General features: G+C 34.8%; 1 protein-coding gene across 2 annotated transcripts in view; it reads left to right on the top strand.

Annotated features, from left to right (window-relative positions):
• HBS1L (HBS1 like translational GTPase) overlaps positions 1-11,685 on the top strand; it is an 86,010-nt gene extending 74,325 nt beyond the window's left edge. For both annotated transcript variants that reach the window (XM_069489142.1, XM_069489141.1), the window contains exons 14-18: positions 402-492; positions 894-1,002; positions 6,716-6,816; positions 9,378-9,522; positions 11,041-11,685. In XM_069489142.1, coding sequence (XP_069345243.1) covers positions 402-492; positions 894-1,002; positions 6,716-6,816; positions 9,378-9,522; positions 11,041-11,052 — 458 coding nt within the window. In that variant the 3' untranslated portion in view covers positions 11,053-11,685. The remainder of the gene's footprint in view (positions 1-401; positions 493-893; positions 1,003-6,715; positions 6,817-9,377; positions 9,523-11,040) is intronic.
• Positions 11,686-13,673: the final 1,988 nt, after the last annotated feature.

The raw sequence follows: 13,673 nt of genomic DNA, 5'->3' as shown, positions 1-13,673 counted from the left end.
GAGGCATCTTCCCCAGTCTCATCTTTTATGTCATTATGAATAATTTGAACTGTTTTATTATGCCTGTATCCATTAATATAACAGAAATATTTGAAGGGGGCATGTTTAACGAATGTAACAATTGTATAAGTGAGTTTAGAAATCTTGATTAAATAAGCAGAAGCCGGCCTTTTATGGGCAAATACAAGTCACTTTATGTTTAGCGTGCTGTTCTAAAAGAGTCAAGTCTAGAGGAAGTGTGTTTTCCTCAACAGTCACAGTTAAATTTCTCACTCTCAATCCATTCATATTGAAAATGATGAGTAGTGACTGATGAAGCACAAATCAGCCATACTCTCTTGGTTGTTATGGTTTGATATCGAGGTGTTTCACTGTATTCTTTGGTTCTTACTCATTTCCAGGAATCACTCTGCATGATGAACCTGTCGATTGGGCGGCGGCGGGCGATCATGTTAGTCTTACTTTGGTTGGGATGGATATCATCAAAATCAAGTGAGTGAGAAAATGAGTTTAAGTAACCGTTGTTTTGGATATAGGACCTCAAAACGCATACATTTTGCAATCTACTAGTTCAATTTTGAATCTCATTTGACCAAAAGTAGATAGTTGTGAAGGTTTAGGCAAAACCTACTTAAAAGTGGAATTAATACATGTCAGCACATGAACTTGGCATGTTCTTTGAGCGAAAGCTGCAGTGTGTATGAAAATGATGTAAGGTTAATAATGGGTTGAAGCCATGCCTTAACTCAGAAGGGAATATTTTTAAAAAGTCCCTAATTTACTTAATTGTTTTACTTTCTTTGTAAATGGTTTTAGAGGGGTATTCCTATTTGATGTAAATGTATTTGTCCCCCAACTACCTTCCTCTTGTTTTCTTTTTTTCTTTGCTACAGCGTTGGCTGCGTATTTTGTGGCCCCAAAGAACCCATTAAAGCTTGCACTCGTTTCAGAGCCCGAATCCTCATCTTTAATATTGAAATTCCTATCACTAAAGGATTTCCTGTGAGTTTCAAAATGTTTTATTGTTTTTATTTTTATAAATTCAAAGTGACTTTGTCCTAAAAAGTAATAACTGTCTTTGTAAGTGGTGATGCTATATTTCTTTTTAATTAACATCTTACTACTCTAATCCAGAAAAACATAAAATTAGAATTTGAAAATTATTTTTGTTTTTTATTTTGATCCTTGAGCCTGAGAACGTTTTCAAAGAGGCATTGAGAAGATATTTCATAATCAATAGGATACAAAGTAATGATAATAATGAAACTTGAGGCAGGGCATTAAAACAAATAATAAAACTCATTCAGGGAAGATGATACATATGTTTTCACTGTGTTCTGAAGTTTACCTGACTAATCTTTTTAGATTGGATCTTTCTGGTTTTTTGTTTTGTTTTGTTTGATATGCTTATTTGTAGTTTTTCTGATTATAAAAGTAATAGATTGCTTTAGAAAATTTTGGAAAACAAAAATACAGAAAATAAAAAGTGCCGTGTACTTGTATAATACAGAGATATCTACTCTTTACTTTTCAGTATATTTTTATGTGCACATATTATCCAGTGAGTATGTATACATATTGATATCTACTGGGTGTATTTTGGGTATACTTGACACATGGTAAACTTTAATTGTGCTGAAGTAACACATTGAGACCCTGCATGCTGTTAGGTTGGTTTGCAGGTCATTGTTGACCAGCATCACATTGAACCAGTATCATATTGAATGTACATGTTTTATGGAGAGAGGGGGATTTTATACTGCAGTGTTACTTATGCAGAAAAGATTACTTGTGAATAGTTTGGATTCCTTGTTTTATGTGTAATTTTTTATGTATATATTTGGGACCATACAATAAAAGTAGCACAGTAATAGTAATAGACCTTTAAACTTTTTGATGTTAGTGATAGTGCTTTAGAGGTTGGGAATAAATTTATTTAGCTCATTTAAATCCATTTTATAATTATACCCTTATATTTGAGATAACCATGTACTTTGCTTATAATTCTTTATAATTATTTCTATATAAATTTGATCATATAAACATTATATTTGTAAGATACTATTTAGGTACCTTACTTTTATAATTATATTCCATTTCTTACATATACTAGAAAAGGCAGTAAAAGTGTCTTTCAAAAAAAATTGTGATAGCTGAAAATATTTAAATATTCAAAATTTATAATTTGGAAAGTAACTACAAATTCATTGTTTATGAGTGAATGGAACTGATTCGTAGAAAACAGTATGTCCGATGGGGAGATGGTGGAGAGGTTGGTTACTGCATGTTTTTACTCATGCAGTAATAATCTTTGCCAATGGAGAGGTAGAGAGGTCAAGAGGTCAGTAGTTACTTTGAATAGCAATACTGTCTTCCTGTCTACTCTAGTTTCTTAAAATAAGCATGAATTAAGGGTTTTTCAGTGTGCTTTATGAGATTCTACCTGTGTGTGTTGATTCACGAATACCAGGATGAAATTTGTTTCAGAAAAAATGGTCATACTTTGTCAATGAACCTGTTCCCTATGGGAGGAAAACTTCAAAAAAATTTTTTTTTGACCAAGAAAAGGCTTCCTAAGCAATTAAACTTTCACTATTTGTTAATGCTACATAAATATATTGAAATTTCCCGTAGTTTATATGGCAAAATCTCTATATTTTTTAAGAGGAAATAATAGAAAAATGGATTTGACTTTGAATTCCTATTTGATTTTTTTTATTGTGATGAGTTATACATAACATAAAACTTACCATTTTAACCATTTTTAAATGTACAAGTCAGTGGCATTAAGTACCATGTTATGCAACTATCACCACTGTCCATCTTCAGAACTTTTCATCATCCCAAACCGAGAATCTGTACTCATCAAACAATAACTTCTCCTTATCCCCCGCCTCCTATCATCTGGGAACCATTATTCTACTTACTTTCTCTGTGAAGTTGCCTATTTTAGGTCCCTCATATAAGTGGAACTATGCAATATTTGCCCTTTTGTGTCTGGCTTATTTAACTTAGCAGAATATTTTCATGGTTCATCCATGTTGTAGCATGTATCAGAATTTCATCCCTTTATAAGGCCAAATTAACATTCCATTATATGTGTATATACACCTTTTGTTTATCCTTTCCTCCGTTGATGGACATTGGGTTGTTTCTATATTTTGACTATTATGAATAATGCTGCTGTGAACATGGGTGTGCAAGTATTTATTTGGGTTCCTGCTTTCAATTCTTTTGGGCATATGCCTAAGAATGGAATTGTTGGATCGTGTGGTAATTCTGTGTTTAACTTTTTTGAAGAACTACTAAACCATTTTCTACAAGGGCTGCACCATTTTACATCCCCACCAGCAGTGTGCAAGGGTTGTATTTTCTCTACTTCCTCATCAGCACTTGTTAGATAACAAGTTTGGTGGGGGTTGTGAGAGATTTTTTTTTTTTTTTTTAATAATAGACAAACTAGTAGGTGCAAAGTGGTATTTCGTGGTTTTGATTTGCGTTTCTCTAATGATTATTGATGTTGAGCATCTTTTCATGTGCTTATTGGCCATTTGTGTGTCTTCTTTGGAGAAATATCTTTAAGTTCTTTGCTCACTTTTAAATTAGGTTGGTTTTTTGGTTGTTGAGTAATAGGAGCTCTTTATATAACATATTCTTAGTATTAACCCCTTATCAGATAGATGATCTGTAAATACTATCTCCTATTCTCTGGGCTGCCTTTTTACTCTCTTGATATTGTCTTTTGCTGTCAAAAGTTTTTAATTTTGATGAAGTCCAGTTTATTTTTTCCCTTTGTTGCCTATCCTTTTGGTGTAATATCCAAGAAATCACTGCCAAATCCAAAGTCATGAAGCTTTTGCCCTATGTTTTCTCCTAAGAGCTTTATAGTTTTAATTTTTATGTTTAGGTCTTTGATCCATTTGTGTTAACTTTTGTATATGGTGTAAGGTCAAGCTTCATCTTCATTCTTTTGCATGTGGATATTCAGTTTTCCCAGCACCATTTGTTGAAAGTACTGTCCTTTCCCTATTGAATGGTTTTGGTACCGTTGTTGAAAATCAGTTGACCTTATATTTGTTGGTATTTGAAAAATACAGGTTGCCTAGAGGTTTAAGGAAAATAACTTATTCTGCTGCCTAACAGATCATGTAGCCCATTATAGTTTATAAAATACTAGATAATTTGATTCTTATAACCCTATGTGAAATACAGAATCCCAATCTTTACCTGAAATCCTTTAGGCTAGTATGTTTCAGAATGCAGGAATGTTAGGATTTTAGAAAGGTAAATGACACATGCAGATTTTGTAAAACCCCTAACAGAGAAGGGAACAACACCCTGTTATCAAACATATTAATGACTCTGTACCAAAACTTACTAATATTAATATTAAGTGAGATAAGTAAGAATGGCAAATTGCCTGACTTCAAGTCTGGTTTTGCTGCATAAATGGTTTTATAACAGACTTAGGAAAAAACTTTAGGTTTTCAGTCTTATGGGATTTTGGAACTGCAGACAGGAGATTGTAGACCTGTGTTAGTATTGTACCCATTTACAGATGAGGAAGACTCTGAGAGGTTCGTGACTATATGAATAATAAGTAGTTAAGCCTGGACTCATTGATTCATTATTTTTGCCCTGAAATCCAGTACTTTTTTTCCACTATCACACATGAAACAATGCTTCAGATTGCTTTGAATATATGAATCAAAATGTTTGTGCTGGCATTCAGTCACTTCCCTCTTATTTGCATACAGATATTTTTCACTCATGTGTTCAACATATATTTTGTTTGAGCTACTATTCGTAAGATGCTGGGAAGATAGAAAAGCAAATAAAACCTAACCCCAGACTGCCACAACTCATCCTTCATCCACTCTGATTTTACCCTGGAATCCACATGTAGCTCACAAAGGGTGGGTTTGTGTGTCTCTGTCCTTTCAAATTTGGCAAGCCATGGAGACCAGTTCAGTTCCTTAGTCACACCCAAGTTGAATGAAGCAAATCCTACTTGTTTGTTATAAAAGAGATGTTTCTTAGATATTTAGACTTATATTTATATTACATTGGTACTATTTAAGACCTGAGTCCACTGAATACACAGAAGTGTTTCTCACCACTTTACCACGCATTGTGGCAGGTTTTGGAATGTTTCCACTTCACAATTATCAGGTGCCATTGAAAGAGAAAACCACTTTGCCTTTTCAGATTAATTCAGTTATCTCTTTTTTTTTTAATTGAATGACTCAGTTTAGAAAGTTCCCAAAGTCTAGGATTGTGCCTCCAAGTCTCCCTGACATTTCTGTTTTCTGAATGTGCAGACTATTTTGGCTGGGAAATTCCAGAGTAGAAGAGCCAGTGCTTCTACAAACAGCATAATATGGTACTTACAAACCGATTAAACTTTGATAGCTATACCACTTCCTGGGAATTTGGTATTTCCATCCATTGTACCCAAACTATAGACTTATCTGACACTTAATGCTTATTATTTGAATGAGAATAGTCAGTCTAACTATATTCTGGTTTGTATTAGAGTCTATTGAAGCCTTAGCTGCTGGTTTTATAAAATGAAAAGTTCCATTTATGTGATTTCTATAGGCCTCTCAGTAAGCTGAAGTGGGAAGAGCTTGGGATTTCTAGCCTAAAATTCAGCTCTGACACACAGCACCATGGCCACATTCAATGACTTAAGCTTTTTGATATTAATTTTCCTTACATATAAAACATGATCAGTAATAGCTAATATACAACTAAAATATAAGGTCATCAATTAACTGAATTTTTACCATGTGCCAGGCACCACTTTAAAATTACATTATCTGATTTTCTTCATTTCAGTGATAAGGAACCTGAGGCTGGGGATTTGGGGGGTAGAGGATTATTAAAGAACTTGCTCAAAGTTCACATAGCTAGAAAGTGATTTGAACCCAGGTCTGTCTGACTTATCTAAACTCTCATATAAATTAGATTAAATTGTACATGTAAATCATATCACACAATGCTTGGCACCCAGTGGAGCTTAAAAATGTTATTTTCCCTTTCTCTTTACCTCTATATTTATAGTATTTTATTCTCATTATCTAACAATGAATACATTAATTACTGCTGAATGTGACATTATCCCCCTTTGCTCATTTATATAATGAAAGAATTCGCTTCATATTTGTTGAACATTTACTGTGCCAGGCACTGTGTCTGATCCTATTGAATTCTTATCACAACCCTGTAAAAGCCTACCTATTTTACACCTGAGGAAACTGAGGTACAGACAGATTAAAGTGAAAGAATGGGGATTCAATCCCAGGTTCATTCCGTGTTATTCCTTATAATAATAAAAAGAATGCAATAGTAACAATAGTAACAATCATTGTTCTAAATGATAAATTCTCTTACTCAATCTTTATAACAACCCTAAGATAGTCTTAATCCTTCATCTTTACAGAGGAAAAAGCTGATGGGAGGGTTATACAGTTACTAAACTTTACACAGCAAGTGGTGGAGGAGATATTAGAATTGCCTCTCATGACCTTAAACCCTAGTAAGCTAAGTAACCACCTGATTAAAGTGCAGGGAGGTAGAGGAAGCAACTGAAGATCCTGAAAGACTCCAAGCAGTAGTGCTGAATTGGAGATAATTCAATGTAAGTGCCAAAAGGAAAGGCTGGAGATGCCATGGTGAGCAGTTTTTTAGTGTTAACAATTTTTTGTTTTAGGTGCTGTTACACTACCAAACTGTCAGTGAACCTGCCGTTATTAAACGATTGATTAGCGTCTTAAACAAAAGCACGGGTGAAGTCACAAAGAAAAAGCCTAAGTGAGTGTTCTAATGCAGAAATCATAAACACAAACAGTTTAAGCAAATTCCTTACAGATTAACTCATTTGTATAGTATTTGTGTTGTGGTAAGTGAAACCCATTTTTACTCGTTCCAGAAATTATTCTTTTAAGGATTAGATTTAAAAAAACATAAAAACAAATATTTAAGTTCCTGTTTAGGTATGAGTACTAGATGTAATTTCTGTTATGTATGGTGGTGGGGGGTGTGAATTGTAAATAAATGTAAATATGAATTTATATATATATGTATGTAGATATCAAGCCCTAGATACCTAAAGTGATGTAAAAGTGAGGGCATTTCAAAAACTGGTCCTACATTTTTAAAGGTGAATTTAGATTATGTGTAGCCACTGGTTGCAAGTTTCAGCTGCATGCTTTTGCTTAACTTTCTTGTCACCTCCTTAATGAGATCATTCCCTATGCTAAAAAGAAAGTGATCTACACCACGCTCTGTAGTGCCTGGTTTTTTCCCACTTGGAAAGTATTTTGCTTTCTGCTCGAAGTTTACCTGGAGCCTTATGCTGAGGTGATCACCACCATATTGGTCCCCTCTGGGTACCATTAATATCCAGATCCTAGGTGTGGAAACTCCCCTTTGGCTGAGACAAGGTTGGAATTTTTCAAAGGAAGTACTTCCTAAGATACTAAATATTACAAATAAAGACAAAATACAAAGGATTAGAGATGAATATTACAAAACACAGATTTCTTACCCTAATTCAGCTTAAAGCTAATCAGAGTTTGGCTTGACTGCTTCAGCTTTGGGGTTTTCCTCAACTTCAACCCTATGGGGAATCCCGCCCAAAATCCCCCCTTTTCAGTCCTTGGGTGTTCCTTATCTTCTGCACCTGCAGAAGAGGCCAAAGGTGGTTGGTTAGTGGGTTAATGGGTTGGCTGCAAGCGGAAGAGAGAATCTCATACTGCTCTAAACCCATGCTGTTTCTCTGTTAGTTAGGAGGTGAGGGCTACTTACCTCTCTTACAGGTGGTTCCTTATTTTAACCTGAATCTTTAGGTTACAGCATGAGTGTTTGCCATAATGTGCTGAGAAACGTGATACAACTGTATGACTAACATTTCTTGAGAGCCACTATTTTCTAGACTCTATTGTGGATGCTTTCACATGACTGCTATTCTCAGCAGTTGTGTGAAGCAGCTAGCAAAGCGACACAGAGCCAGCTCGCAGGTGGCAAAGGCAGGATTCTAACCCAGTTAGTTGGTTTGCATAAATTCTATTTTTTGGTGTAGAAGCCAGGTGATTTGACCCAGACAATTGATTTGGAGACTTTTCAATCTGAAATTGGCTCATTGTACCTAATCCTGAGTTTTCCCTTCTCTGCTCCTGCTACAGAACTCTAGCTCAACGGTGCTAGGGTTTATGTTCTCACATTAGTTTTCCCTGTCGCCTTATGTGTAGCTTTGTCCTTGCCTCTTATTTTGCACAACACCATTTGTCCTTTCTCCACTCCAGTTCAGGCACATCGTAGACTCTTGATTGCTTTATCAGATTGGAATTGAGCTTTCTAGAAACTAAATAAAGCATAAGTCATGAATATATCAGATGCTCTCTTTTCTAAGGCATTGAACTTTGGGCCAAAATCATCCAAAGCCAATATTTGGAAATTTTGGTATATTTTTTTTAGAAACTTGTTTGACTTTGTCCCTGAACTAATCTTTCAGGGGGACAGTTTATGATTTCTATGCTCTATCCTTTGAGAGTACATCAAAATTAAATTAGAAAACATTTCCAAAATGTCCCCTTTTGGGTTCTGCCTCTTTCAGTAAGTCTGGGTGGGACTCATACACAGGGAGTTTTGTTTGCTTATTATTTGTATGAAACTATATACAGTCTGGCCTGTGCCCTATCCTCCTTTATATCCTACAAGTATCATATTATGGAAAAGCTTCTTACTTGGTTGTTGTCCTAAACCCCTGATAAAGAGACATTATTCCTAAGAGAGAGAGAGAGTGGGGTGGGGAGGGAGGGAGGCAGGGAGGGTTGATTGAAATTGATTTAGAGTAGTCTTGGCACTAAGAGATTATTCTCTTTAAAGATAATTTCCTAACACATATGCCACAAATCAGAATTTTACTAGGAAAGTACATAGGATAATTATATTCTACTTTTAAAGTGCAAATATCTCTATATAGGATTAAGCCTTAACATCACTCTCTTTATAAGGTAGTTGAACTTCTCAATTTCTTGAGGGAATGAAAGGGAATGTGTGATCAGGAGGGACTCTGAGTGTTGTAGGCTACAGTGATCCCCCAAGGGGTAGAATTGTATTTGGAAGATAAGAATGTGTATGTGAAGTACCTAATGTTTCTTAAATCTAGGCTTACTCCTCTAATTTCTTTCAACTAACCCAGAAAATTCAAAGACATACATTTTCATTTTTAAAAAAATCTTTTTCTTTTTGGTTTTTGAAAGACTAGGTTGATTTGTCAGGTGAATGTGAAATATTTATTTTTTTCAGTTGTTATTACATTTGTTTACCTCTGTCATATACCTGCTTGTTCCCTTTTTTTTTCTTAACAGGCTGTTGACTAAAGGCCAGAATGCATTGGTAGAGCTGCAGACACAGAGACCAATCGCCCTTGAGCTCTACAAAGACTTTAAAGAGCTGGGGAGGTTCATGCTGCGTTACGGTGGTTCCACAATAGCTGCTGGTGTCGTCACTGAGGTATTTTAAAGTGACTGATTATTATCCGTGATTATGATGTCTTTTCTTTTTTACGTTCTAAGGCTGAGTGTTGATATTTTATGACTTAAGGGAAACACAGTCATGGAATTAAAATATGAAATGAAAATTTATATTAAAAAATTAAAAGAATGATGGGAAGAAAATTTTTGGTCTTAGACCTTCTCATAGTGAGACTTATAAACTGTATTCTCTAATAGAGATATTGCTCAAAATTAAAGGAAATCTGTTGAGAAATAGGTCTGTACTTATGCAATCCAAATTATGAAGGTATAGACTTTAGGAGTCAAATGAATTGGAAGTAGTGATTTTGTTTAATAGAAGAGACTTCATTAATTTTTTCTTTACATAACTGGCTCTGAGTACATTTGAAATGATTTATTCTTAAAGTTCCATTAACACAGTAATGCTTCTGTATATGTATTATATAATGTAAGGTGCAGTTGAATTTTGGAGAAAATAGCCAGAAGTGAATCAAAAAATTTCAGTACTTTAAGTTTTCTTCCACATTATCATAATTGATATGAATCTTGTGATATTTTAAAGGACACTTCATTACTTTATTATTCTTTTCTTTGTAAAACTAGTTCATTTCATTGGATATATACTTTGAACATGGAGCTTTAAGTTACATCAAAATTCAGTTACATGTATAAAAACTTTTTTTTTGGAGTCAGAGTCTTGCTCTGTTGCCTGGGCTAGAGAACAGTAGTGTGATCATAGCTCACTGCAGCCTCAAACCCCTGGGCTCAAGTGATCCTCCTGCCTCAGTCTCCTGAGTAGCTGGGATGACAGGTGTGTGACACCACACCTGGCTAATTTTTTTAATTTTTTGTAGAAATGAGGTCTTGCTGTGTTGCCCAGACTGATCTTGAACTCCTGGCCTCTAGCAATCCTCGTGCCTTGGCCTTCCAAAGAGTTGGGATTACAGGCATGAGCCACCATGCCCAGCCTTATTTTAAGTTTCTATAGTACCAAGAAATTTTATGTACATCATTTATGTAAAACATATGCAGAAGGCATTGTAGAATGGAGGTGAAGAGAACAGCCTCAGAATTAAACTGCCTCTTTATATTCTTGCTCCACCAACTTACAGCAGCATAAATACATTTCTCCTTCAGTTAATGTATAAAAATGAGATAATAGAATCTACCTTCTAGAGTTGTTGTGAAATGAAATGATCCATATGAAGCACTTGGCATAGTAGTTGGCATTTATAAAGCATTTAGTAAATGGTAACTCAGATCATTGTTATCAATAACACATTTAATTGTCAAGGCATTCTTAGTAAAGGAGCATTATAAAAATAATATAGAATTTCTTTTGGAAAACAATGTAGAGATTATAGTAAATCTTAGAAATAGCATGACTAGAGAAGGAAGAAAATTGCAGGAAAAAGAAAAGCATTTCCTCTCGATATAATGATTTCACTGTCATTTTTTGTTGTTCTTATAATGTGATTGATTAAATTATAGCACTTATCTTTGTTTTTCTTTACAGATAAAAGAATGATGGGTCAGAATTTCTACGATGTGTCCAAATGCAATGAAATCACTAACCTCTGTTTTAAAGAATCCAGTTATTCAGTCAAAAGAACAACATGAAATTCATATTTTTTTAGATGAGAGGGAAAATTAAAGCTAGAATTAGCTGCAAGAAAGTGTTAATAATCACTCTTGCAAAAATTTCAAGTTGCCAACTGGTAAAGAAAGGCTAATATTGTCCTTTCATTTAAAAACCGGCATTCTCTTTGAAATGTTAGTAAATGGATTTACTTTCCTGGGATTTATGGAGAGTATCAGAAATAGTATTACAAGATATTGCATCATCGTGAAATGAACTCTACTTCCAATCAAACCACAAAATATTTGCAGTTTTCCCTTTTCATTCAACTATACTGCACATTTTAAGGAAAAGTAACCAAATTGGGTTTTTAAGGTAGTTGATATTTGACTTGAGCACATTTTTAGTTAATGCTACGAAAAGATCTGCTGAAGGTTGTAATGAAGATATTTTGTGTTGAGCATAAGAATGTCCCTCCTCCAACAAGTAAACTTTTGAAAGCTTAATATGGAATTAGTGGAAGCTGTTACTTTGGTAACCAAGATATTATTTAAGTTGTAAACCCAGCTAATAAAATGCCTTAGTTTGAGCATAATGCAAAATGTGTTTTGTTCCTGAGACATTTATGAGATTCTCTGCCACTACCACTAAATATGATTTGGGAATTTTGTGGGATCTTTTTCACCTGAGGGTTTCCTGATTCTTTCACATAAATTCTTGCTTTTTATCCTACCAGCAGATCAAATTCAGTCTCATCCATTTCTAACTAGAACTTGGTTTTCCTATTCTCACTTTTTGACTATATCTTTGTCTTGCATACCGTACAGCCTGTAAGTCCCCTACAAGTCAGAGTTGTTTTTCTTTACAGTTTCAGACTTCAAGATTTACTTATTTAATAAATATCTGTTGAGCTGCCACCTGGGTACAAGAAGCTTAAGAGTAGATTTTGTCCTCAGCTAAGCCTGGAACTCTGATCTGATGGGCTATTTGACAAACTTTTTTTTATTAGAAAACAATGTGATTTGTATATGGGTGGCTTACCACATGCAACAGCATAGCATTTCTTCTTCTTATTTGAAGAATAACATCCATGTGGGAAACTGCACAGATCATAAATGTGCTGCTTGGTGAATGATCACCAGGTAAACTCACCTGGTACATTTCTTTATTAAAATGTATTTGTATAATTGTCACTTCAGAGTAAACTTGCTGAGGTAAGAGTGTTTTATTTATGTATTAATCAGGAATTTAATAGATAGATGTGACAGAAACCTAACTTCAAATGACTTAAGCAGCAAAGAAAATTTTTTGACTGATGTTACTGAAAAATTAGAGGTAGCTCTAGCTTCGAATCAATCTAGATCCTATAGTTCACACATTGTCAGCAAGGACTTATCTCCACTGTGCCCTCTCCAGTGCTGGTTTTACCTTCAGAGCCTGTACAAGTTCTTGGCAGGATATGGTGATTCTACACTTGTATCCTCAGACCCTCCAAACAGGGCAAGGACAGGCTAAAAGAGCATGTCTTTTCCAGAAATGCTAGAAACATCTCATCATTGACTATGATTGAGTTTTCTTTTTTTCCCTGGGATGGCCTGTGATTGGGTATAAACTGAATATGACCCAAAGCACATAGCTGACAGTTGTGAGAAGGTTGGAAATTCAGGGTGTTATTAGGGAGGGGAAATAGATTGGGGTGGAGGAGCAAAACCAAGAAACCATCTGCTCTGTGTGTGTGTGTGTGTGTGTGTGTACACAAACACACACACATATATATAATAGATATGATAGAATTAAGAATTTTAATCAAGAATTTAGCATCAACAAATAGTAGTGGTAGAGATGAATTTCTTCCTTCTTTAATTGTGATGAAATGCAGTCTTTTTATTTGCCTACAATCGATTGTTGCCAAAGGGAGTGGTGATAGCATTAAGAGGACCACTGTGGGAGAAGAGTGTTGGCAGTGGAAGGTTGGGGTAAAGTAAGTGACAAAGACGTAGAGCAGCTGCCCTTGATTATGGTCTTGTTTCCTCACCCTGATACTTCCATCCATACTCAACAGTACATCCATTTTGTGTCATTTTGCTTCAGGTATGTCTTGTCTTGACTTCTTCCTTATTATGGTTTCACTGTTTCTTCACACCAGTGGCTTTGTCCTCTGACCTCGACTCTTTGGGAGGTTCTGCTGATCAATTACCTCTAGGGTAACTTGGCTTAAAAACATTACAGGACCGTGTTTTGACTTGTTAGTGTTATTTAATACATTCATTTATGACAATATTTGAGCCTCTCTGTATCATGAGAAATGTTTAGAGATCAATATCTAGACATTCTCTTTTTCTGCCAAGAATATGCAAATTAATAATTTTAACCATCATTTTAATTGAATCATATTCACTTTGGAAAATGTGAAAAATACAGAAAATATAAGGAAGAATAAAATTCATCTATAGATCTGTCACCCAAAGATAACTGCTGCTAATGTTTTGATATATTCCTTTTTTTGTCTTTCCAGAGCATATTTATCTTTTTATATAGTTGTCAAGATCTTTTCATTTCATAATGCAATC

The sequence above is a fragment of the Eulemur rufifrons genome, chromosome 15, assembly GCF_041146395.1.
Source record: "Eulemur rufifrons isolate Redbay chromosome 15, OSU_ERuf_1, whole genome shotgun sequence".
Lineage (NCBI taxonomy): Eukaryota > Metazoa > Chordata > Mammalia > Primates > Lemuridae > Eulemur > Eulemur rufifrons.
This window is presented reverse-complemented; position numbering and strand designations above follow the sequence as displayed.